This window comes from Phyllobates terribilis, unplaced genomic scaffold (genome assembly GCF_046119375.1).
Source record: "Phyllobates terribilis strain yellow unplaced genomic scaffold, ASM4611937v1 Scaffold_2__4_contigs__length_985480577, whole genome shotgun sequence".
In the NCBI taxonomy this organism is placed as follows: domain Eukaryota; kingdom Metazoa; phylum Chordata; class Amphibia; order Anura; family Dendrobatidae; genus Phyllobates; species Phyllobates terribilis.
The window spans coordinates 693,673,775-693,701,157 of NW_027362762.1; the positions used below are offsets into that span (position 1 = coordinate 693,673,775).

Sequence of the window (27,383 nt, forward strand, 5' to 3'; positions counted from 1 at the left end):
GCCATAGAAGCCCGGAGGCTCAGTCACAAGGAAGGGACCAGCACTGCCATCGAGGAGCGGAGGCTATCAGAAGGCCCCAAGTCACCAGCCATACGGGTGAGCACCACACGGTATACTCAGGGACGTGGGCTACTTCCACTCGCTTACAGCAAGGTAGCCAGGAAGAGTGCAGACAGACGGGGAGGCCTACAACTCCACCTGGCCAGGGGAACTCCTGCTTGCTCGCAGACTGACCAGGCTCCTTATGCTAGCCAGTACTCCCGGGAGGGTCTGCCTTAATATCATCAGTAAAGACCCTGAACTGCACTGCAAAGACTCCGAGTCGTTCCTGCTTTCTCACCGCATACAGCACTACTAGTACTGGGACGCCCGTGCACCATCACTCCCATCGTCCACATTCCCTGCCCTGGGGCCATACTCTTCCCGTGGGGAGTTATCCCATCTTTTGCTGTGCACACCACACCAGCCTCAGCGGACTGCCTCGCAGCGGCGGTACACCCTGACCGCAATCCACGGGTGGCGTAGTCGGACAATTAACCTAAAACTCCTAAAAGACTGCCACTGGTTTGACCACCCTGAGCCACGGGACCGGGTCGCCGCCACGGAGACTACCACACGTGTCCACACTAGGCCCAGGGGGCACGACAAATGCACCAAGGGAAAAAAAAAGGCACAGATCCACAATGTCTTTAACCCCTTTCTGACGTGAGGCGCAATAAGTACCTGTGCCTGGGCCTTAATGACCAGGTACGTATTATTACGTCTCAGCAATCGCACCCGCACAGCCTCTGATTCTGACAGCTGACACCCAGCACTCAGCGCCAGGAGCTGTACCTGCTAACCCCCACTTTAACCCCCTAAATGCTGTGATCGCAGCATTTAGCGAGCGAGCAGAGGTACAAAAGCCCCTCTGCTCTTGAATCGGAGACCCTGCGACATCATTGCGGGGTTCCAATCGTTGCCATGGTGACCTGATGTCGTCATGACGACATCTGGGTCATCAGGCACTAGTAAGGTAGTTTGATCATGCGCAGTGCATGATCAAACTATCTTGTGTCTGCAGGGCTGACAGCTATAAGGTATTGCAGTGATCCTGCACTGCTATACCTTTTAACTGCGATTAGACTGCAGAAAGTGAAAGTCACATTGTATATATTTGATATTGCCACGTCCAGAACGACCTGACCTATAACAACTGTCCCACTAGATAACCCCTTTTGTTAACACGCTAAAAAATAAATAAAAAACGAATCAAAAAACAATGCTTTATCATCATGCCGCTGAACAAGAAGTAGAATAAAACGCGATCAAAAAGACAAATGTAAATATAAATGGTACCGCTGAAAATGTCATCTTGTCCTGCAAAAAACAAACCACCATACAGCTCCAACAGCCAAAAAATAAAAAAGTTATAACTCTCAGAATAAAGCGATGGGAAAAAAAAAAAATTCTATAAAAGTTTTTACTATGTAAAAAACAAGATAAATGCAGTAACGCGGTTAATGTACTGACCCGAAAAATAAAGCTGCCTTATCAATTTTAGAAAATTGCAAAAAGGCAATGATAGTTACCAGCCAAAATATCAAAGAAAATGCACAACAGGATGCAGCAAGCCCCCTTTTGCTAGAAGGAGGTAACACAGGTGCAGAATGCTGATGACCAATCACTCTCAACCTCTTAAGCTTGCAATAGGGCGTAAGTCAAACCCATGCAGCACCGTGCCTAGCTAGAAACCTATTCGATTAGGGGGGATGCCCGGCACAAGGTCACCCATTGACGGGCCTGGCTGAACCCTGTCAGACAAAAATGTGCAATGTCGTTTGGTTTTTTGTTTATTCTGCCTCCCAAAAGGGGTCTAGTTTCCAAAATGGGGTCACTTGTGGGGCATTTCCACTGTTTAGGCACATCAGGGGCTTTGCAAACACGAAATGATACCCGCAGACTATTCCATCAAAGTCTGCGTTCCAAAACGTCACTCCTTACCTTCAGAGACCTGACGTGCGCCTAATCAGTAGTTTTCTCCCACATATGATATGGGGTTTCCATGTACTCAAAAGAAATTACACAACAACTTTTGAAGTCCAATTTCTCCTGTTACCCTTGTGAAAATAAAAAAATTGGGGCTAAATGATCATTTTTGTGGAATAAAAGTGATTTTTTTTATTTTCACGGCTCTACGTTATAAACTTTTGTGAAACACTTGGGGGCTCCAAGTGCTCACCACACATCTAGATAAGTTCCTTAAGGGGTTTAGTTTCCAAAATGGGGTTACTTGTGGGGGGTTTCCACTGTTTAGGCACATTAGAGGCTCTCCAAATGCGTCATGGCTCTCAATTCCAGCGAGTTTTGCGTTGAAAAAGTCAAAACGGTGCTCCTTCCCTTCTGAGCCCTGCCGTGCGTCCAAAAAATAGTTTTCCCCCACATATGGAGTATCGGCATGCTCAGGAGAAATTGCACAACACATTGTGGGGTCCAAAAAATTGCGCTGATGTAAAGTAGACATGTGGGAAATGTTATTTATTAGGCATGAAAATTTGAAAATTTGCTAAATTTTCGCCAAATTTCTGATTTTTTTCACAATTAAATGCCAGTCATATCAAATACATTTTACCACTATCATGAAGTACAATGTCACAAAAAAACACTCAGAATCAGTGGGATCTGTTGAAGCGTTCCAGTGTTATTACTTCATAAAGTGACACTGGTCAGAATTGTAAAAATTGCCTGGTCATTAACGTGCAAACAGTCTTCGAGGGTAAAGGGGTTAAATGCACCGTGGGAATGAGTCTTCATGAAGTACATCCGCTGTGCATGTAAATCTAGCATTCATGCTTATGTGGGTGTCGGCTCAAATGTGGTCTATTCTTGCCCTTATATTTTCTCTGCTTCCAAGTATTCAATTTTTAAAATCAGATGTACAATTCAACAGATATGAGCCTTTTTATTTAGTGAACATTTTTATGACCTTCTCCAGCCACGAGCGGCATGAATGTCTGATTCATGCCGCTCGTGGCTCAGATGGCAGGAATCTCATGTCAGGCTCCCTTTAAGGATATCTTCACAAGTTGAGCATTTGCTGGTGATTTGTGTGAAGTAAATCCAAAGTGTTTAGTACCAGCTAAGTATACGAGACTTTAGAAATCTCATCTAGATAATGCTGAAAATGTATGGGCAGAACTTGCCGTGCGCATTTACCATACTATTATGTAGGGAATTTCTCCACTTAAATGGTCACTGTAGTTTTACCAAACTTTTCATAAATCACTACTACAAGTGAATATAAGAAACGGTGTATACGTTATCAGAAAAAAATATATGCTTTTGCTTCTTTCTTCCCTTCTCCTCCCCATGCCTCCTGAAATAATCATTCACTCTGAAGATGGACTGCCAGTTCACTGAGGGATCAGATTACAGCTAACTATTGAAATGTAAAGGCCTGTTTCTGCATCACAAGCCATTTAGTATTTTTCCTTTCCTCCAAGATGGCGAAAGGGGTTTAGCTTGCTCCTAGGGATATGCACACAGTGTCTTTTAGATTCCTTTGTACCGCATTGTTTAAAAAAAAAATGCTTCATGAAAACACCGTGTAGCCTCGCAGCCAGCATCTTTATTCCTTATAGAACATAGTAGTGGCTTCCATGTGGAAGCTTCTAGAGGAATGGACAGGCTTTAAAAGTCGTGAAGCAGCTAAAAGAAGTGACAAAAGACAAAACATGTGCACAGGAAGTCGTTTTTACATTGCTGGGCATATTTTAATTCTTTTCTCCTTTTTTAGGCAGAATCATCCTGAAAAAGACATTGGGCCAGATTCAAGACCGACATCATTCACCCCGGTCTTGATGAGGGGGCATAGTGGAGTCAGACGTTTCGAATTCATGAAGAGGCACACACCTCTTCATGAATCTGGAGCGTCTGAGAAGTGACATGCACCATGCCAGAAATCTCACTCCAGTCAGGGACTGGAGTAAGATTTCTGGTGTACGGAAGCGAGTTAGACGGGCTGTGCAATCACGCCCCCGGCCCGCCCCAGCTCTGCCCAGTTGTGCCTAAATTTTGGTACTTTTCAAAGCTTTTAAACCAGAATTTTGCCATGAGAACTTTTATGAATCAGGCCCATTGTGTGCACATACCCTTATACACCAGACATGGACGTAACTTCAGACTCTGAACCGCCAAAAGCTTACCGACTACGTGTATCATAATAGTAGCTTGGTTAAGCAGCAGAAACAGCGTCTGGGAAATGTGGATAAAAAGCCATATGAGAACCGTAATGGCTTTATTGTTGTCACCCAGCAGAACTTTCTATCAATACTTACATGTGCAGAAATGTACAAACCACACATCTGACTTAGCAGTAAGAAAATTTACTTTTTACAAAATAAAACAATATTTAAAAAAGGCAAGTAGAAAAGGAGTATTTTATAATGTAATTTTTGTACAAATTCCTATTCAGCAGCAAAGCTCATAAAAAGAGTGAATGTGATGACAAAGCATTTATCTCAGTCGATAATCAATAGTAAAACGATATAATGGCTTATGACACATTAAAAATAATAAATAAGTATTGTCTTCTAAATGGCTGCTAAAATCTGTAGAACGGTTATTGCTGCTTATGCCATAGAAATTCCAGCTTTCTCAAGGCACTTGTGGTTATGTATATTCTGATTGCTAATAACAGGAATTTAGAACATTTACAAAAACAAAAAATTGCATATAAAAATGTAGATATTTGGAATATTTGCTAATATAAGCATTGGTTAAGTACAGTAAGTGACTTGTGCACAGGCAAACAGAAGATACAATGTTGGCTGCATTACTTTACAGGCTTTCTTATCTTCTCCATGGTTAGAATGGCTGCTGGTTTACATCTTTAAGGCCACAAATTAGGTCAGAGTACTCTATGCCCCAATAGTCCAACCACAAAGAATAACGCTGGATCATACTCCTTACAATAGTCATCAAGGTCCTACAAATTATTTACGCATGCGGTCACTGAGCTTGTAGGGCCTGGGCCATATGAAGGGTTGTTGGCTGCAAATTCGGGGCTTGTGGCCAGCCATCAGGACCCTGGTGGTTCTGTAAAAGGCGGTAAAGCTGTTTCAGATGGGCTACAATGTTGTCTTTGATGTCAGGAACCGAAATCTGCAAGCGAACACTTCCGCTTTCAAAGGAGCGAGTGACGTCTCCAGAAAACATCTCGAGAATCATCCGGGCCACAATTGGAATAATCTACCATAAAAAAAAGAAAAAAAATGTGTGTGAATTTACAACTCTGCCAAAGACCGCACAAACCGAAAATATTGCACTGAAATATTAAATAATACTTGGAACGTTTGATATACTGGACCCGGGTGTAACATTTATGCTTAATATAAAAAGGGCAAGGAAAATCCAGAAAAGGGGTCCATAAAAATTCACTTTTATTGCATGTTCATTAAAATCCAAGTATTAAAAACCGCAGACTCGTTTCTGACATGTCCTTACTCATTGCATGAATGAGTAAGGACATAGAAACCGCAGACGAGTTTCTGACCTAATACTTGGATTTTAATGGACATGAAATAAAGGTGGATTTTTAAGGACCTCTTTGCACTTTCTACACTGAATACTTGTGATGCTATAAGGCTTTATCCGTGCATCTGGGATCCTTTTTCCATGAGTAAGCTGATTTATTCTTCTTTATTTATGATTAATAGTTATGATTTTTTTTTGTTTTGTGCCTCCTTACATATTAGTCATATCATACATCTCTTCACAGTCCTGTGTAATACTGTACATCAGAAGCCGACTGGTCAATGATGGACTGCAGAGGTTCTATACACCATGACACTGGCTGGTACACTAATGTGAAATATCAGGATTGTACATAAAGCAGCATCAGGGGACACAGGGTTTTCTACCCCCATAACTGAGGTTTATACAAAAGCAAATGATCTGATGAAATAATAAAAAGACCTTGCCCATTCCCTTCCACTTTTCCGATTACTACGCCAGTCTCTGTGGTGTCATCTCATCATGTCACTTCTGCAAAGGTGACCTCAATGGTGTCAACGCTATAGTCAGCGATTGGCTGCAGCAGTCACATGTCAATAAGCCAAGTTGTTGCTGGAGCTGGGTACAGATTGGCATGGGACCAGGAAAGCATCAACATATGGGTGACTGGGGTATTACTCCTTCTGTTTTTATTTCACTGTCAGCGGTTTGTAAAAAGACTTCATGGGCTGGAAAATCCCTTTAGAAGCGGTTGTGGTGACTTCATGTCAACAGAACTGCAACCAATCAGTGAGCTCAGCAGATCGAGCCATCAACGTCAGCAGTTTTTGTTTTTTTTAAGCACGTAACAGCCTACAGGTAGAGGTTTATTCAAAGGAGACAACGCCTTGAAGATGAAATATGTGACTGAGCCATATGCAGAACATCTCGGAGCATATGTTCCCTTGTGTACAAAAGGCTGAAGAAGCAGCCGATGCAATCCCGCTTATGTATACTTACAAAGACATTGAGCATATGTTGTCAATCAAAATACTATTCAAAAGATAAATGTAATGCACACCCTTGTTACATAGACACTGCATTCACAGCTTTTTATCCACTCTCTAACACATCTTACCGGCTTTTATATACTAAAGTACCAATCTAAGGGCCTATTTAGACATGTAAGCCCATCGGTGGTTATTTAATGGCCTGTTTTGACAAGCCGGCCGCACTTCTGTACACATATATGCTGCCAATAACATGATGTTCTATCATGCTTATACATAATGATGATGTGCTGCCAAGAATAATGATTTTTAAGCTTGCTTAAAAATCTCACCCAACGAACGAGCATTTTGCTGGTACATTGGGCGATTCCTTGGAATGCTTGTTTCCCAGTTATTGACCTGTATAAATGGGCCATATATGGTAAAGTCATAATAGTGGGGAACTCTGATTAGCAGAATGAAACTCACCTGAACAATGATAAGTTTGCGCTCCTTAGGTTTGCCATCAGGCCACTCCTCTCCAAAGCACAAGTCGATTTCATATGAGGGCTGCTTAGCGCCAGCGCCTTTCTGATGTGTAATGAGTTCTGTTTCGAGAAAATAATAATAAAAAAATGGATGTGTCTTTAAAAGGGATTGTCCATTACTTGGACAACCCTGTCTCAATCAGCATGTCTGCCCAAAGTAAAATAATAACACTTACACTCATCTCCGATGCCGTTCCAGCAGTGTTTTTTCACTTGGCTCCCGGGGATCACATGACATTATTATGGCACGCGATCCCTGCTGCCAATCAGTGCCGACTGCACTCTCTCTGCCTTCAGATGTAGCAGACATCAAGAAGTCAGACCTGCGGCTGATCGCTCACTTTCCTCTTGAAGGCGGAGACAGTGAAGCCAGCGCTGATTGGACGCAGGAATTGCGAGACACAATAATGTCATGCAAACCCTGGGAGAGCGAGTTCCAACACCCATGGAACAGTGTCGGCAACGGAGGTGTGTACAAGTAATTTTACTGGGGGCAGACATGATTGAGATGGGAGTTGTCCAAGTAGTCAACAACCCCTTTAAACAAAAGGTCCCCAATTTTAGGGATAATACAGTCTATTGTTAACAATCCTCATGGGGATGTTACTGTCCTAAACTAAAAATAAATAAATTAGTAAAAATAAAGAAAATATAGTTAGTTACTTACCGCTTAAAAATGTCTCCAAACAAAAAAGTTTCACTCTCTTCTGCCTCTCAATCAAATTCGGAGCATTTGGACAAGGAGAGCAGGGTCCTGTCCAGTATACCTTGCACTGGCATAGTCTTATAGCATAGATGGCATGTCCACTCACTTCTAAGATAAGGCCTCGGTCCATGACATCCAGGAGGCGGCCGGTGTACAATTTCTGTCGCTCATTTACTAGTTGCTCTGGACCAGGGAATCGAACCTGCTCAAGACTTACGGGACCAAAGAGCTCTTCCTGATTGGGCATTGGGCCCAGATCTCCATAGAATAATCGACAACCTTGGGGGTTACTGACCGTCATCGTCGGGCCCATCTCTTTCCCTCTATACAAGAACAGCATTTCTAAATCGGTCACTGTAAAGAGAGGATCTAGATTGTCAGCAGATGTCACAATAATGGCTTAGGGTAAGAACTAATGTAGTATAGGAAGAAAACATAGCAAGGTTTACTTACTGGGCAGAGAACTAATCCACAACTCAGGAGTGTTGAAAAACTCCATCGCCACAGGGGTGTGTGGGACTTCCATATCTTGTGGCTCCGATTTTGGCCAATTTGGCTCTGGGGTGCAACTGTCAATACTGGCAGGGGCCATGGGGGAATCTGGAAAATGAAGTTTACTATTTATATTCATATTATAATCAAAGATATATTTATTGCTGCCATTTTTTCACTTACTAATCAATATGCACCTTCAGGATCCACATAAGTGACGATATGGAGTCTATTCTACTTATCATATCCGGGTACAACAAGATTCATAAACCAGACATTGTAAGTCTTCTGCAGAACCCTTAGGCTATGTTCACATTCAGTTTTTTTTTGGCTGCATTTTTTTTTTCTGCAGCGTTTTAGAGTACCAGCAAAAGCTATGAGATTTCAGAAATAGTTTTTTTTTCCTTACTGAATTTGAGAACTGCAGCATGTCAATTCTTTCAGCAGGGGTTTTTCTCACCCATAAAAAGAAATAAAAGTGCAAAACGGCAGCTTTTTTTGCTGAATAAAACTAAAATTTTATTAAAAACATGTACTGTAGGCAAATCGCACAACAAAAAAAAAAGCTCGTGTCTTGAGCAGTTTTTTTTCCTGCGGTTTTTATTCTGCAGCCAAAACGCCCGGTTTTCAGCATTTTTCGCTGTGAATTACATGTGTGCTTTGTGCATGTTTAATGGAGTTATATTCACTAAAAATACCTCTGCAGTTTTGCAGCTTTTTTCATTGCTTTCCATAGGCGAAAATAAAAAGGCAAAAACGCTAAGAATTGATTTAAAAAACGCTGCAATTCTCTAATCAGATGGAAAAAAGGCTCAGTTTTTGCTGGTAATGTAAAATGCAGCTTGTCATTTAAATAATAATAAAAAAAAAAACGCAACAAAAAAAAATGCGGCGTGTGAACATAGCCTTACTGTAGTTGAGGATTACACAATGAACCCCATTATAGCTTTTACGGAGAAGCAGATATAAGTAGTAAGAACAGCATATAAATAAGATTCCTGGTGCATTGTAGTTTCGGTAGCAAATGTTCTAGTATTCAGTAAAGGCAAATACAGGTCACATATTTGTAACATAATTCCCGAACCTTGACAGACAGGACGGACAACATTACTAAACCTTTACAACTCCTCCAGTAACAAAGGATTATTGTCTTACATTTCATTCTACGGAAAGAAAAAACCCTGGGAAATTGCAAATAATATATAGTTTCTGTTTTTTTGACAAAAAGGAAGCAAATGCATAACCATACTATTTTACAGTAATGTCCACTAATGTGGACACGGGCATTTCTAATGGATTACACACAATGATTAATCGGTTCCAATGTGTAATCCAGCATTGGATTGAATCACACCACGTCTACCATCCCTACTGGAAGTTTTCAGGGACGCGCTCTATTCTTATATACTATATTTTAATGTTATGTGATATGGCATATTTTAATATAACATGGTTTCAATTTTTTTCCTTTGGGAGAGAGATGGAGGCCAATCCCCTATCTATCTATCTCATGGCTATAGTCTTCCTTGTGTAGGACCTCGTAGAGAAAGACCCCATTGTGATATAATCAGAGTTCATCGTCTAAAATTCCAAACAAATTTTCGGTGTAAACTCTATACAAGAATCCAGTATAATCAAGAGTAAATTAGATCACCTCCCCTGAGAATGAGCTGAAAAGAGTGACTGTCTTTTTTTATTTCATAAATCAGTAGTACACATGAAAATAAGTAACTTTGTAATTTATCTTAATCAGAGAAATCTGCTTCTTTCAATTTCTGGATTGAGATTTTATGCTCAATTCATGGATAAAATCTGTATTCATTGAAGACAGATTTTTCCATTACTGAGATAGGAAAGGACAGTTGGTGCTTTTAAAATGTTATGGAGAGGGAGGTTGAGGGAGAAGCTAGAGAAGATATTCATAAAATGCTGCCAGTTCTGAAACGACAATTACAGTTCTCCATAGAACTTCTTAAACACCAACTGTCATCTCCGATCTCAGTACTGGGAAAATCTGTCTTTACTGAATACAGATTTTTCCCCAGAATTGAATATTTTGAGAATTTTTCCTGGCAGAGAAAGAAGCGGGTTTCTCTGATAAGATATATTACACAATGTCTTATTTTCACGTGTACTATCGATTTATAGACATTAAACGACTGTTACTCTAAGTATGAACAGTAGCGTCCCATATTAGGTGCAAAAAATCCATATAGGAGCATTTGTTGTTTAGTAATTTAGTAATTACCAATTTTGTGAAGCCTGGATGGGGTCAAATAGGATTTAATATAAAATATAGAATTGTAATAGCTTATTGTTCGCTGCTGGAGATACCAGTGTTTGGGCTTTAATAACATCTTTCCATTGCTCGTCTGTTAACCATGGAATTGACTCTTATTGCCATTTATTTTCCTCGCTTATATAGCGCCGTTCATTTCCATAGCGCTTTACAGACGGCATCACTTTGTTTTAATAGACAACGGAGTAGGAGAAATTCTATCATTCGACAAGAATGTATAAAAAGCTGTAATTATGCCTGCAGGACCTTGAGTTTTATACACTGATCAGCGAGAACGGTGATCTCTGTTGTGTGGGATGAGGAAACTCACTATGTCAGCTTTGTAGATGGCAATAGAAGGCTGTTCAAGTTAAAGGGAAGCTGTCAAACTTTTACCCTCCTCTAAACCATTAATGATTTGTGTAGCCCTTTAAAAGAAAAGCCAGTGGATCTCTTTATGACCCCAAAGCACTGATCCATTGGCGAGAAATTGCGGGTCTGGAAGTGCATTGTGTGATGACGCACTTCTAGCTGTATTTCCTGCCTCACAGTACCCTTCCCTGGCTAATTGACAGGTCGTTTGCTCTTGTACATGGCCAGTGACCTGACAATCACCAGGGAAAGGTGCTGCTCGGTAGAAGTATGGCATGAGGCTGTTAAGCTAGAAGTGCATTATGACACCCAATGCACTTTAAGACACAACTTCAACACACGAGTTCTCGCCCCTGGAGCAGTGCTTTGGGGTCATAAACTAATTGACTGGCTACACAATCATAATCATGGTTTAAGAGGGTAAAAGTTTCGGACAGGTTCCCTTTAAGTGAGAACCAAAAAAAAAACAAACATTTTGAGCCAGAAAATGTTGATATAAGTGCAATGCATAGGTGTGCATTCATACTATGGCCATTTAACACGCAGAAGCTAAGATAAAAACAAAATGAGCAAATACCCCGTATGAAGTAAATAGTATGTATAGATAACATAGGGTACTTGGTTAACATGGTTTTGATAAAAAAAAAAAATGTAAAAGCCATCCCACCACGACAAGGTGAACCCAATCCGGATGGTACCCAACTCTTGTAGTTCACCTCACTATGTGTCAGCAGATGTAAAAATAGATAAGGGCAGAGTAGGACACCTATGCGATGCACTTATACCAACATATGCTCAGGCTAAAAATGTTTTCTGGTTCTGGTTTATTTTTTTGTACAAACTGGGGCATGGTTCCCCCTTTTTCTGGGCTGTTCATTTTGTTTATATAGCTTTCCATGGGCATGAGGCTGAACAGTCGGGACCCAGTCCTGCTCTGCCCTTATCTATTTTTACATCTGCTTACACAGGTGAGTTACAATAGTTCAGACCGTCCCGATTGGGTACACCTTGTTGAGGTGGGATGGCTTTTACATTTTAACAAAACAATGTTAACTAAGTACCCCATGTTATTTACATGTACTTTTACTGTTTCCTAACAACAAGGTATTTGCTCATTTTCTTTTATCTTAGGTTCCCTTTAAGGTAACCTGCAACTTTTTAACATTCATTTCTCAGGGCAGTCGTAGTCATCTTCAAGCAAAACACAATCTCAAATGTACATGATACAAAAACAAATGCACAAGACCAAGATGCAAATCATTTTACCATTAGTGTTAAGAAGCCCCATACTCCTTAGACTAACATCAACTGAACCCTCCAATATCAGCAGGCTCGGCCAACAGTCTAATGTGTATGGGGGCCTCCCCACTCTTTGCCAAGAGATGATGTCATCAGAAATAACGATTGGGCATTGCCACTTTTGGGCTAGTAATCTTTTTGTTCTCGGTGAGTTAAGCCTCCAGCACGCTTATCTGTAGGCTATGAGTAATGTATGATCATTGTATGCATTGAAATACTAAGCGGTCACTGTTTTCTGCCATTTCTAGCGTTTCTCTAGTCTCTCCCCTGCATCAGGTCTTCCTTGCCAGCTCATACAGCCGCCAACTATAACTTCCTTTCTTCTTGTCAGAGCATCGTTCAGAGTCTCATAGACTTACATTGAGAGAGTGACCTCCGGCCCTCAATGAAACTGTTTGAGCTGGCTGGTCACCACTGCGGTCATATGGTGCAGGAGAAAGGCTGGAGCGACACCGGACACGCCCGGTTAGTATTTTAATACGCACACTGTACATACATTACTGATCGCCAATGGATGGTGGTGGGATGCTGGAATGGTACTTTAATCCATTTGCAGTCCAATTAAAAGGGGTTTCCCCAGCTGAAAGATCCAATTTCAATATGTACTAGGTGTAATATTACTAATTTCCTTCAATTAGATAATCTTTAGTTGTTTTTTCTATTGCTTGCCACATATCCACCTTAACACGGTCACTCAGGTATCCAAGGTTATGGTCACTATGGCATTCATGGCCGTGCTTGCGCAGTTAGTAAGGGGTTTCTCTTATCAATTCCAGTGTTCTCAGGAGGGCGCATAAATTGAAGCCCGTGAAGTAGCGCCCTGCCTGGCCACCTCACTCCGGCGCATGCGCTACAGCAGTCCTAATACGCCGGAGTGAGTTGGCCGGGCAGGGAACTACTGCGCAGACTCTAATTTATGCGCCCCCCCAAGAACACGGCAATTGATAAGAGAAACCCCTTACTAACTGCGCAAGCGCGGCCATGAACGCCATAGTGACCATAACCTTGGATACCTGGAGTGACTGTGTTAGGCCACAGCCCCACTATCGGTATTTGGTCAGTATTTTTTTTCAGTAGTGGGAGCTAAAACCAGGAGTGGGTGATAAATATAGAATTGGTGACTTGTTTCTATTATACCTTTTCTCTGATTGTTCCTCACCTGATTTTGGCTCCTACTCCTGAGAAAAAATACTGACAGAATACTGACCAAATACTGATAGTGGGGCCGTGGGATCTTTGAGATGGGAAAACCCCTTTAAGTTTACAAATGATGGTCCAAAAAGGTCACTTTTCATTCTGCATAAGGCTCTGCTTTTTGCAGGTCAAGCTTTTTGGGTGCCATATTAAACTATACTTATGATTGCTTGGATTTCCTTCAATGTTTAAAACATACTGAAAATTTAATCTGCTCCCTAAAATGTAAAATTGGCCCTGGTGTTTGTGTCTCAGATCGGAAAAAAATAAGACCGTGAGCCCAGCTGGGAACAGGACAGCCTCTGTACAGCGCTACAGAATATATTGGCGATATAAGAGCAATGGGAAGTAAGTATGAGTTTTTCAATTAAATCGTTTTATAGGTCATCACTAAAAAACCCAGCAATGGCCTTTAACTGAGCAATCATATGCATACTATAGGAGCTACCATGACAAGGAGATACCTGCCTCAATTTCAGAGTAAATTCAGAATACCACAATACACTTTTTCTCTTTTAGTATTCTTCTCTGCCTGTGTCTGTCCTACTGACAAAAAAAATGCATAACGTAAAATGTCCAACTAAAAATAAAAAAAGTAACAAAAAAACAATAATGGGTGTTTACCATTGATTTTTAATCCATTGAATGGCTCTTGGATTGGGATGTGAATTTGAGACTGGCTTATATCTTCCTCTTCAAATTCATCATCATCCCATGGTGAGGATCCAGTTGAACCTGTCGAAGGAAGGTACAGACTTTAGATTGTAATGAACACCGACTGATAATATAGTAAATTTACATTCACATTATGTTCGGCATTGTGTGGCGCTGAATCATTAGAGCGAATGCGTTCATTATTCCTGTTTACACAAGGTGAGGTGCTGCCAACAAGCAAGGATGTTAATGATCGCATAAAAGCTGCGCTCAGACATTCGGTTTATTCCTCATGTGAACAGTAGACAGGTTTACGTGGATTGATGGATGCATACCAATCAGTATAGGCTAAAGGGGTCTTACATATCTAGTGGCTCTATCTTGTTACACCCAATATTTGGCAACTTTCTTTTCTTGTTCCAAACTGCTCATACATGAGTGATTTCTGATGGCAGTTTTCCAATTTGCTTATCATTTATGGTTCATTTGTAATAAGCAATTAGTTAAAAAGACGAAGGGCTAATAGATCTCTGCCTTGATCTGTGGTCTGGACTTCTATTAAAGGGTTGTTCGGTGCTTTAACACTGATGGTCTATCCTTAGGATAGGTCATCAACATCTGACCGGTGGGAGTGAGACACCCAGGACTACCACCGATCAGCTGTTCCCAGTGTTGGTGGTGGCCACAACTGCACAGCAATGTTGACTGTACAGTCATGGCCAAAAGTATTGAGAATGAGACAAATAGTAATTTTTCCAAAGTTTACTGCTTCATTTTTTGTAATGGCAATTTGCATATACTCCTGTATGTCAAAGAGTGATCAGCTTAACAGCAATTACTGTACTTGCAAAGTCAATATTTGCCCAGAAAATGAACTTTAACCCCCAAAACACATTTCAACATCACTGCAGCCCTGCCTTAAAAGGAGCAGCTAACATCGTTTTAGTGATTGATCCATTAACACAGGTGTGGGTGTTGATGAGGACAGGGCTGGCAATCAGTCATGATTAAGTAAGAATGACATCACTGGACACTTTAAAAGGAGGCTGGTTCTTGGTATCATTGTTTCTCTTCAGTTAACCATGGTTATCTCTAAAGAAACACGTGCAGCCATCATTTCACTGCACAAAAATGGCCTAACAGGGAAGAGTATCGCAGCTACAAAGATTGCACCTCAGTCAACAATCTATCGCATCATCAAGAACTTCAAGGAGAGAGCTTCCATTGTTGTCAAAAAGGCTCCAGGGCGCCCAAGAAAGACCAGCAAGTGCCAGGACCGTATCTTAAAACTGTTTCAGCTGCGGGATCGGACTACCAGCAGTGCCGAGCTTGCTCAAGAATGGCAGCAGGCTGGTGTGAGTGCTTCTGCACGCACTGTGAGGCGGAGACTCTTTGAGCAAGGGCTGGTTTCAAGGAGGGCAGCAAAGAAGCCACTTCTCTCCAGAAAAAACATCAGGGACCGACTGATATTCTGCAAAAGGTCGAGGGAGTGGACTGCTGAGGACTGGGGCAAAGTCATTTTCTCTGATGAATCCCCTTTTCGATTGTTTGGGACATCTGGAAAACAGCTTATTCGGAGAAGAAGAGGTGAGCGCTACCACCAGTCTTGTCTCATGCCAACTGTAAAGCATCCTGAAACCATTCATGTGTGGGGTTGCTTCTCAGCCAAGGGAATCGGCTCACTCACAGTCTTGCCTAAAAACACAGCCATGAATAAAGAATGGTACCAGAATGTCCTCCAAGAGCAACTTCTCCCAACCGTCCAAGAGCAGTTTGGCGCCCAAAAATGCCTTTTCCAGCATGATGGAGCACCTTGCCATAAAGCAAAGATGATAACAAAATGGCTCATGGAACAAAACATAGAGATTTTGGGTCCATGGCCTGGAAACTCCCCAGATCTTAATCCCATTGAGAACTTGTGGTCAATCATCAAGAGACGGGTGGACAAACAAAAACCAACAAATTCTGGCAAAATGCAAGCATTGATTAGGCAAGAATGGACTGCTATCAGTCAGGATTTGGTCCAAAAGTTGATCGAGAGCATGCCAGGGAGAATTACAGAGGTCTTGAAGAAGAAGGGGCAACACTGCAAATATTGACTTGCTGCATTAACTCATTCTAACTGTCAATATAACCTACTGGTACTCATAATATGATTGCAATTATATTTCTGTATGTGATATAAACATCAGACAAACACTAATAAAAACCAGAGGCCAGCAGATCATGTGAAAATATAATTTTGGTGTCATTCTCAAAACTTTTGGCCATGACTGTATACTGACCGCGACCGTGTACTGCACATCCGCCCCCTATTGATTTGACTGGTGTGTGGATTTGCAGTACCTGGCCACGGCCACTATACAGTCAACGGAGCATTTCCGTATGCAGTCGCAGCTGGGAACAACTGATTGCCGGGGGTCCCGGATGTCGCATCCCCACCGATCGAACATTGATGACCTATCCTAAGTTAACCCCTTTAACGAGATAGAGCTTGACATGAATAACTTTCCAACAGTCAAGCAAAAAAAATAAAAAAATTCCAGATCAACTCAGATTTTTGCCTTAGATCGGCACAGGTCACACTCGTGTGTGCCAAGAAAAGGGGTCAAAGTGCTTTCTTGTGTATAGCCGGCTTTACCATCTTGCACCACGTGTAGGCAAATGGCTAACATGTGTGATCATAACACCCTTACTCTTTTGTGGATCATAAAGGGTGAAATCCATTTCACAGTTTTACAGAATTTACAGTTTAGGGCTCTTGCTGAAGGACTCAAATACTGATGTTGATTTTACCTGGCATGACTGCATGGCTTACACACAGTAAACATCTCTAAGCTAATTTGTTCTGGTACGGTCTTCTAAAGGGATTAGTATTCCAGCAGATTGTATATTCACCTGCTTTTCAGTTGCCATGAATACCTGGCAGCATGCCACCATTTTCTACACAAATAACATACAATACTTAAAATATTGAAGCACACTGTATGGTGTTAAAGGGTTATTCCCCCAAAAATCCCCAGGTGACCCCCTATGTATAATATGTAAAGTACTAATTGCTAGTTGTCCAACCACTTGGACCCCAGTTGTCCAAGCACTTGGACCCCATACCACTTGGACTGCAGGCTCCGGAACCCCAAGAACAGGGCTCTGCAGCTACATCCTGAATGGAGGTACTCATGCTCGGCCTAAGCTCCAATCATTGCCTATGGGACTGCTGCAAAAAGATGAGCTTTGCACTTGGCTGTACCATAGACAATGAATTGACTGAAAGACGAACATGTGCACCTCCGCACCATCCATAGGGTTCCGAAGACCTAATATCAGGGTCGGTGGTAGTTGGTAATCCTAGCGGTCGAGAACCCAGTGATCAGCAAGCTATTCTTTATTTTTTGGTGGATAACAGTTTAACTTTTCTTACCTGGGTTAATGATGGCTCCTTGAGACTGAGGTATGTCACAAACCTCATAGATTTTGATAGGATTCATAGGAACTTCTTTTGTGCCGTCATAAATGAGTTTGAACTCCCGACTCTTGTTTAGGGCGCAGCGGAGTTGGGCCTTCCACTTGGCTGGATCAGGATCATCCGCTCCTTCATGATATTTGCCCGTCTCCACAGCCCAAGCCTAAGAAAAGAAATCAGTAACCATTTCAGAACATTAGACCGAGAAGCTCTATGGCTGGTTCTGTGATCACCGAGGCAGTTTCAATAATTTGTCTTTAACTGAGGCTGAACACCTACAGTACAGACCAAAAGTTTGGACACACCTTCTCATTTAAAGATTTTTCTGTATTTTCCTGACTATGAAAATTGTACATTCACACTGAAGGCATCAAAACTATGAATTAACACATGTGGAATTATATACTTAACAAAAGAGTGTGAAACAACTGAAAATATGTCTTATATTCTAGGTTCTTCAAAGTAGCCACCTTTTGCTTTGATGACTGCTTTGCACACTCTTGGCATTCTCTTGATGAGCTTCAAGAGGTAGTCACCGGAAATGGTTTTCACTCCACAGGTGTGCCCTGTCAGGTTTAATAAGTTGGATTTCTTGGCTTATAAATGGGGTTGGGACCATCAGTTGTGTTGTGCATAAATCAGGTGGATACACAGCTGATAGTCCTACTGAATAGACTGTTAAAATTTGTATTATGGCAAGAAAAAAGCAGCTAAGTAAAGAAAAACGAGTGGCCATCATTACTTTAAGAAATGAAGGTCAGTCAGTCCAAAAAAATTGGGCAAACTTTGAAAGTGTCCCCAAGTGCAGTTGCAAAAACCATCAAGCGCTACAAAGAAACTGGCTCACATGAGGACCGCCCCAGGAAAGGAAGACCAAGAGTCACCTCTGCTTCTGAGGATACGTTTATCCGAGTCACCAGCCTCAGAAATCGCAGATTAACAGCAGCTCAGATTAGAGACCAGGTCAATGCCACACAGAGTTCTAGCAGCAGACACATCTCTACAACAACTGTTAAGAGGAGACTTTGTGCAGCAGGCCTTCATGGTAAAATAGCTGCTAGGAAACCACTGCTAAAGACAGGCAACAAGCAGAAGAGACTTGTTTGGGCTAAAGAACACAAGGAATGGACATTAGACCAGTGGAAATCTGTGCTTTGATCTGATGAGTCCAAATTTGAGATCTTTGGTTCCAACCACCGTGTCTTTGTGAGACGCAGAAAAGGTGAACGGATGGATTCTACATGCCTAGTTTCCACCGTGAAGCATGGAGGAGGAGGTGTGATGGTGTGGGGGTGCTTTGCTGGTGACACTGTTGGGGATTTATTCAAAACTGAAGGCATACTGAACCAGCATGGCTACCACAGCATCTTGCAGCGGCATGCTATTCCATCCGGTTTGCGTTTAGTTGGACCATCATTTATTTTTCAACAGGACAATAACCCCAAACACACCTCCAGGCTGTGTAAGGGCTATTTGACCAAGAAGGAGAGTGATGGGGTGCTACGCTAGATGACCTGGCCTCCACAGTCACCAGACCTGAACCCAATCGAGATGGTTTGGGGTGAGCTGGACCGCAGAGTGAAGGCAAAAGGGCCAACAAGTGCTAAGCATCTCTGGGAACTCCTTCAAGATTGTTGGAAGACCATTTCCGGTGACTACCTCTTGAAGCTCATCAAGAGAATGCCAAGAGTGTGCAAAGCAGTCATCAAAGCAAAAGGTGGCTACTTTGAAGAACCTAGAATATAAGACATATTTTCAGTTGTTTCACACTTTTTTGTTAAGTATATAATTCCACATGTGTTAATTCATAGTTTTGATGCCTTCATTGTGAATGTCCAATTTTCAAAGTCATGAAAATGCAGAAAAATCTTTAAATGAGAAGGTGTGTCCAAACTTTTGGTCTGTACTGTATATACACAATCCATACAAATACAAGAACCCTAATATAGAACAATGAAAGCCAATATTTTTTAATGGCATATATAAAACCAATACAAATAGGGGTATAATTCGCGCTTGGGTAGTGGGTAGAGGGAAAATGGGGAGTTACCAACGTGGAGGCGTAACTAAGGACTAGTAGTAGATTGGATAAAATAAATTAAGTTTTATTTGAAAAAATAGATAAAACCAGTTAAAAGTGATAAAAGTGATAAAATCTCTGATCAGAGGTCAGTATATCTAGAGAATAGGAGTAACGTATTATTTTGATAGAAGATGGTCCTTAATGTGGTCCAGAGGTGTAAGAACCTGTGGAAAAAGGGGTAAGGGAGGTTAGTTTAGTGGGATATTGGATAAGGTCAGGATGAGATAATTGGTGACCAATGTACCTGTAATAGGGTCCTTGTTCTTATTGGTGAATAAGTATCAGGGACTATCTGTTAGGTAGGTGCTCTTATTCCATGGTGGGAGAATCTACAGGACAAATTAAGAGGTATAAAGGATAAATTAAGGTAGAGAGATGCGTAAAGTAAGTAAATTCTCTGTACCTACTGTAATCCGGGCGGATATTAGTTTCGGGTAAGAAGAGGTCCAGAGGCCTAGGCTTCCTGGAAACCTGGTGTCCTGGGTTGTCTTTTTAGTCTACCTGCAGCGAAGGTAGAGGGTGGGTAGAAAACGGTCTTTGCCCTAGTAGGGGCTATAAATAAGTAGTGGATATTTACCTGATGGTGCAGGTGTGTTCCATTAGGTCACCTGTAGCAGTCCAGGGAAGTCCGGTGGGTCTGTAACAGTGGTGACCCTGTACGTCCTGGTGGTGTGATAATTGTACCTGTAGTGAGGTGAGTCACATGGGTCAGGTGAGGCAAGATGTCAGCCAGCCAAGGTATGAGAATCCTACCAGGTATACCTTGTCAAGGAAGTTTGTAGCACGGTGGTTCCCCTAGGTCCTAGAGCCGGTCGTGGCCAGATAGGAGAAATCCTACTTGAGATATGAGAATCCTACTAGGTATGCCTTGTCAGGGAAGTTTGTAGCACGGTGGTTCCCCTAGGTCCCAGAGCCGGTCGTGACCAGATAGGAGAAAATATTGGTAGGGGTAGTCTTAACGTATAGACCTGGTTCTAGGAGGGAAGCGGCCGGTTAGTCAATGCAGGGTAAAGCTGTGCAAAGTAGACGGAGCGGTCGCAGCATCCAGTTACTCACAGTTGGGGAAGTCTGCGTGGATCTGAGTCAGATAGTTGTCCCAGGGACGGGGATCCCTGAGGAAGAAAGACGTATCTTTCGAAACGCGTAGGACCCGCCCTATCCCAGCTCACTAGCGCTAAGAGACCGCTGCATCCTGTGTGTCACGTGCCAGCGCGTCACACTAGTCTCGCGTGCTTTCTGCAGGAAGCGCGCGCTCTCCCTATCCGAGATCACGCGAGGAGCGGAAGTCTCCGGCCGGGACTCCGCTCTCGCTCCGGATACAGTCACGGTACCTGCCGACAGGACGCCCCCGTCCCTGGGACAACTATCTGACTCAGATCCACGCAGACTTCCCCAACTGTGAGTAACTGGATGCTGCGACCGCTCCGTCTACTTTGCACAGCTTTACCCTGCATTGACTAACCGGCCGCTTCCCTCCTAGAACCAGGTCTATACGTTAAGACTACCCCTACCAATATTTTCTCCTATCTGGTCACGACCGGCTCTGGGACCTAGGGGAACCACCGTGCTACAAACTTCCCTGACAAGGCATACCTAGTAGGATTCTCATATCTCAAGTAGGATTTCTCCTATCTGGCCACGACCGGCTCTAGGACCTAGGGGAACCACCGTGCTACAAACTTCCTTGAGAAGGTATACCTGGTAGGATTCTCATACCTTGGCTGGCTGACATCTTGCCTCACCTGACCCATGTGACTCACCTCACTACAGGTACAATTATCACACCACCAGGACGTACAGGGTCACCACTGTTACAGACCCACCGGACTTCCCTGGACTGCTACAGGTGACCTAATGGAACACACCTGCACCATCAGGTAAATATCCACTACTTATTTATAGCCCCTACTAGGGCAAAGACCGTTTTCTACCCACCCTCTACCTTCGCTGCAGGTAGACTAAAAAGACAACCCAGGACACCAGGTTTCCAGGAAGCCTAGGCCTCTGGACCTCTTCTTACCCGAAACTAATATCCGCCCGGATTACAGTAGGTACAGAGAATTTACTTACTTTACGCATCTCTCTACCTTAATTTATCCTTTATACCTCTTAATTTGTCCTGTAGATTCTCCCACCATGGAATAAGAGCACCTACCTAACAGATAGTCCCTGATACTTATTCACCAATAAGAACAAGGACCCTATTACAGGTACATTGGTCACCAATTATCTCATCCTGACCTTATCCAATATCCCACTAAACTAACCTCCCTTACCCCTTTTTCCACAGGTTCTTACACCTCTGGACCACATTAAGGACCATCTTCTATCAAAATAATACGTTACTCCTATTCTCTAGATATACTGACCTCTGATCAGAGATTTTATCACTTTTATCACTTTTAACTGGTTTTATCTATTTTTTCAAATAAAACTTAATTTATTTTATCCAATCTACTACTAGTCCTTAGTTACGCCTCCACGTTGGTAACTCCCCATTTTCCCTCTACCCAAGCGCGAATTATACCCCTATTTGTATTGGTACTACCCCATTGACACATTGTGGTTTGTGTCCCTTGATTCGCTGCTTATCAGTGATCAGCCTACCAGCGCCTCCTACCGCTTATTTGCATATATAAAACCACAGACGTATAGTAATAACCAACATTAGACAAAATGGAGTACACAGGAAATGCAAAACCAGGGGATATCATCATTAGAAGAATAAATGCAACTATAGGGGTATACACATTAGTACAACACCCACTGTATAGCACTACTTAGTGAATGATCATGGATGCATTAGTGGCGGTAGTCCAATACATATAATAAAAGGTTATAGCCAAATCGGATACCTGAACATGTTTTAGTAATGATAAACTATAGCAATAGGACCAATGAATGGCTACGAGTATTGGAAGCTTAAATAAATACCACAATGGTGAAGATACCTCCTATATTTGCCAGAAAAGACTAAGTGTAATACTCTAATACGTAATCCAAAATGTTAAATCGATAGAACATATGTAACAGATATCTCTCAACACCTTGTGAAAGTACTATGCTGTATAAATGAGATTAATACAGCATGTAGTAAAGAGATATCCATATACAATCAAAGGGGACAAAATGAAATATAATAAACATAATCATAACGTACCCAGTTACAATAGTACCACGCTAAGGTAAAAGGTGAAGTCCCACTGCACCCGATGCACGTTTCGCAGCAAACAGCTTCATCCAGAGGGTGCTATATCCATTTCCTACTTATATCCATGTACTACTACCTATTAGGCTATAACACTATTATACAGTGGGTACGGAAAGTATTCAGACCCCTTTAAATTTTTCACTCTGGTTCATTACAGCTATTTGGTAAATTCTAAAAAGTTAATTTTTTGGTTCTCATTAAAGTACACTCTGCACCCCATCTTGACTGAAAAAAAAAACAAATGTAGACATTTTTGCAAATTTATTAAAAAAGAAAAACTGAAATATCACATGGTCATAAGTAATCAGACCCTTGCTCAGACATTCATATTTAAGTCACATGCTGTCCATTTCCTTGTGATCCTTGAGATGGTTCTTCTCCTTCATTGGAGTCCAGCTGTGTTTAATTAAACTGATAGGACTTGATTTGGAAAGGCACATACCTGTCTATATGAGACCTCACAGCTCACAGTGCATGTCAGACCAAATGAGAATCATGAGCTCAAAAGGAACTGCCCAAGGAGCTCAGAGACAGAACTGTGGCAAGGCACTGATCTGGCCAAGGTTACTAAAGAATTTCTGCATTACTCAAGGTTTTTAAGAGCACAGTGGCCTCCATAATCCTTAAATGGAAAAAATTTGGGACCACCAGAAGCCTTCCTAGACCTGGCTGTCCAGCCAAACTGACCAATTGTGGGAGAAGAGCCTTGGTGAGAGAGGTAAAGAAGAACCCCAAGATCACTGTGGCTGAGCTCCAGAGATGCAGTAGGGAGATGGGAGAAAGTTCCACAAAGTCAACTATCACTGCAGCCCTCCACCAGTCGGGCTTTTATGGCACAGTGGCCTGACGGAAGCCTCTCCTCAGTGCAAGACATATGAAAGCCTGCATAGAGTTTGCTGAAAAACTCATGAAGGACTCCCAGACTATGAGAAATAAGATTCTCTAGTCTGATGAGATGAAGATAGAACTTTTTGGCGATAATTCAAAGCGGTATGTGTGGAGAAAACCAGGCACTGCTCATCACCTGCCCAATACAATCCCAACAGTGAAATATGGTGGTGGCAGCATCATGCTGTGGGGGTGTTTTTCAGCTGCAGGGACAGGATAACTGGCTGCAATTGAAGGAAACATAAATGCAGGCCAAGTACAGAGATATCCTGGATGAAAACCTCTTCCAGAGTGCTCTGGACCTCAGACTTGGCCGAAGGTTCACCTTCCAAGACAATGACCCTAAGCACACAGCTAAAATAACCAAGGAGTGGCTTCAGAACAACTCTGTGACCATTCTTGACTGGGCAAGCCAGAGCCCTGACCTAAACCCAATTGAGCATCTCTGGAGAGACCTGAAAATGGCTGTCCACAACGTTCACCATCCAACCTGACGGAACTGGAGAGGTCAGCAAAGAATGGCAGAGGATCCCCAAATCCAGATGTGAAAAACTTGTTGCATCATTCCCAAGAGGACTCATGGCTGTACTAGCTCAAAAGGGTGCTTCTATTCAATACTGAGGAAAGGGTCTGAATACTTATTGACCATGTGATATTTCAGTTTTTCTTTTTTAATAAGTTTGCAAAAATTTCTACATTTCTGGGTTTTTTTTTCAGTCAAGATGGGATGCAGAGTGTACTTTAATGAGAAAAAATGAACTTTTTAGAATTTACCAAATGGCTGCAATGAAACAGAGTGAAAAATGTAAAGGGGGCTGAATACTTTCTGTACCCACTGTATGTATTGGACTACTGCCATACATACATCCATGATCATTCAGTAATTTGTGCTACACAATGGGTGTTGTACTAACGTGTATATCCCTATAGTTATATTTATGATTCACTACGCCAGGTGACAACTTTATATTTATTCTTCTAAATAGTGATATCCCCCGATTTTGCATTTCCTGTGTGCTCCATTTTGTGTAATGTTGGCATTACTATACATCTGTGTTTTTAGATATGCCATTAATAAAGATTGAGCTGATTTTATTGGCTTGCATGGTTCTATATTGGAGTTCTTTAATTGAGGTTAATTGATTTCATACTCAAATCCCCATTTTCTGCTATGAGAGATGCCGACGTACTGCTTGGATTATTGGCAGATCCCTGAATTAGTGGGATTCTCTTCAATATCTTTTGTGTATGTAATCAGTATGTAAAAAAGGTGATAGACATTCTATAAGTTATTCAATTTACATTGTTGTAAGAACTGATTATCATCACCGTACAGCTTTGAAACAATTGCTCGCTTCTTTGATATTTTTTCTGTTAATAGATTAATGGTGTACAATTGTTTGCCTAGGAGAAGGTTTGTTCACTTTCTTCTCTCCACCATGTGCTTTTCTAGGGTAAACACAGATTAGGTGGACAGGTGATGAATAGTGTCTGGGTAAACACCTGGTCCAGAAGAATGAGCAGATCAGCTCCTCCCTCCACTTAAATGGGGTTTATCCCGTTGTAAACATGTTCTAAGTAAAGATCTGATTACAAGCTTTTTACCATTTAAAGAATGCTCAATGCGTTCATCCATTAAATGGGACAGTTTTCCAACTCAACAATGAACTTGGTTAGAAACGTCATTCTGATAATAAAGCCAAATGTGCGGCCAAAGCACCATTTGCGATCTCATTCGACTCTCCCATACACAGGAGCGCTCGCTCAATTGAAAGCTCCTGCGTTCTCTATGAGAATGACACGTCAACCGATGGCTTATCCTTGGAAGCACAATGTGATGGACAATCCCAAATTGGACAAGCGATCAAAATCTCTCCTGACCATCAGTCATCCGGCGCTGCCATACACATTAGACAGTCGCCCGAACCCGTCGATATAGGCAGGTTCATCCGATATTTGTTTAATGAATATGGAGGCCTTAAAGGGAATTTTGTTAGTAAGATGTTGAAGCCTCCTAAGTCATCTATATGGGCATGTAGGTCACAGGAAGCTGAATAAAATGATACCTTGATATCGGAGATTCGATGTCTTGTTCCAGACATATCCATGTTTTCTGATATGTAAATGAGTTACTCAGGGCTATGGGCTGGACACAAATCGGCATGATTATCTGGTAAAAGGGGAGTTACCAGTGTGAGTCAGTAACTAAGACAGAACAATAGAACTGAACTTTGTCTCATAATAAACACGTTAGCAGCTGTAGCTCTCAGGGCTCTGCTGTATTGGTTGCCTGTGAAGTTGAAGCTGAGAGGAACCTGCAGATGTGTCAGTGATAATCACACACAGCTCCGCAGTGATTTCAGGAGAGCACAGAGCGGCCATTACACATCACACTGGCAATGCCTCCTTTCATGTAAAATAATCACTGGAGGCAGATTCTCATGCAGATCAGTGTCCGGCCCATAGCCTTGAACAGCTCATTTACATATAAGAAAAATGTAAATATTTCTGGAATAAAATATTGGATCGAAGATATCAAGGTATCACTTTATTCAGCTTCCTGTGACCTACATGCCCATATAGACTTAGGCTTAGGAGGGTTGATACTACTGAAGAAATTAGCTTCCTCTCCTGGAATGGTAGCATCATGGCTGTCTAGCACCAGTCTTGCAAGTACTGTATATGAAAAATATTGTCCAGAGCTACACTACAGGTACTGCTACCCAAAAAATGGTCTTTGTGTTTTTTGATGAATGCACAACCAATTTAAATCCTCTTGTAGGCAGTTCATTGCAATCATGTCAGTTTTAGCTGTTTCGGGGTTTCATTTTTATTTGCAATGTTATTATTAACCTTGAAGATTGTGTTCTCCTCTTCATGCTGAGGACTGTGACGTGTTGCATGCTTCCATGGGATTTGAAACCTCTTTGCTTCTCTGTCCAACCAAGTAAGACCAGGATACATTCCGCTGTCTACCTGACACACCAGCCATGGCTTTAGACGAACACGACGAGGGTGCAGGGCCATTTTCTGTAATAAAGAAAACAATATTGAGATGTTTGGTGTCAAGTAAACCTACTATTTAATGTCTTGTGGAGACAGAATTCCTTCATAGGAATGCAAAGAGCAATCAAGGTCAACTAAGAATAGGTTATTAAGAGATAATGTACGTCTCTTCCTGATTAATTCTGCTTCAGCTAATGTAGCTCAATAATTTACTGCTGCCTTTCATCTTTGTCACTGAACAAATATTTAGCTGGGTCATGAATTCCAGAACATCTATTAGATGACTTTGGCCTCTCACCCATCAAACCGGTCTAAGAAGGCATCAAATACCAGACAAGTTCTTCTGTGTCACTTTAGAGAGTCTCTAAAAGGTGTTTTAGACACCATCTAAGGTAACTATGTAACCTTAGATAGCGGTCACATAGCTTGAAAAAAAGACCTAGGTCCATCAAGTTCAACCTTTCCCCACCAATTACCTGAAAAAGTATTCTGCCATCTCTCCTGCCCCCCTTTTCCTAAACACATGGCTGCTTAGCCAGGTTAAAGGGAAGTCTATTGAGCAAGCTGCTCTCATTTGTTTCTGGAACTTCCATTTACAGCAATAGAAAAGTGGCCACCTCTTCATTGACTTGTATAGGGACAGCACTGGCCTAAATCAGCAAAACAGTGTCAAAGGACCCCTGGTGTCCCAATAGTCATAAAAGTAGGACCCGTTCCTACCACAGGAG

At 41.9% G+C, this 27,383-nt stretch overlaps 1 protein-coding gene and 1 long non-coding RNA gene across 2 annotated transcripts in view; both read right to left on the reverse strand.

Annotated features, from left to right (window-relative positions):
• Positions 1–4,348: 4,348 nt before the first annotated feature.
• IRF6 (interferon regulatory factor 6) overlaps positions 4,349–27,383 on the reverse strand; it is a 35,673-nt gene continuing 12,638 nt past the window's right edge. The window contains exons 2-8 of the mRNA XM_073667097.1: positions 26,503–26,679; positions 17,426–17,630; positions 13,975–14,085; positions 8,169–8,315; positions 7,677–8,069; positions 6,951–7,069; positions 4,349–5,229 (exon numbers count right to left, since the gene is read on the reverse strand). Of these exons, the coding sequence (XP_073523198.1) occupies positions 4,990–5,229; positions 6,951–7,069; positions 7,677–8,069; positions 8,169–8,315; positions 13,975–14,085; positions 17,426–17,630; positions 26,503–26,676 (1,389 nt within the window). The 5' untranslated portion in view covers positions 26,677–26,679 and the 3' untranslated portion in view covers positions 4,349–4,989. The remainder of the gene's footprint in view (positions 5,230–6,950; positions 7,070–7,676; positions 8,070–8,168; positions 8,316–13,974; positions 14,086–17,425; positions 17,631–26,502; positions 26,680–27,383) is intronic.
• On the reverse strand, positions 19,552–20,228 carry LOC141225728 (uncharacterized). Its single transcript, XR_012292974.1, has 4 exons — positions 20,128–20,228; positions 19,958–20,051; positions 19,795–19,879; positions 19,552–19,714 (listed from the first exon to the last, which is right to left on the reverse strand). It is a non-coding gene; the product is annotated as an uncharacterized lncRNA (long non-coding RNA).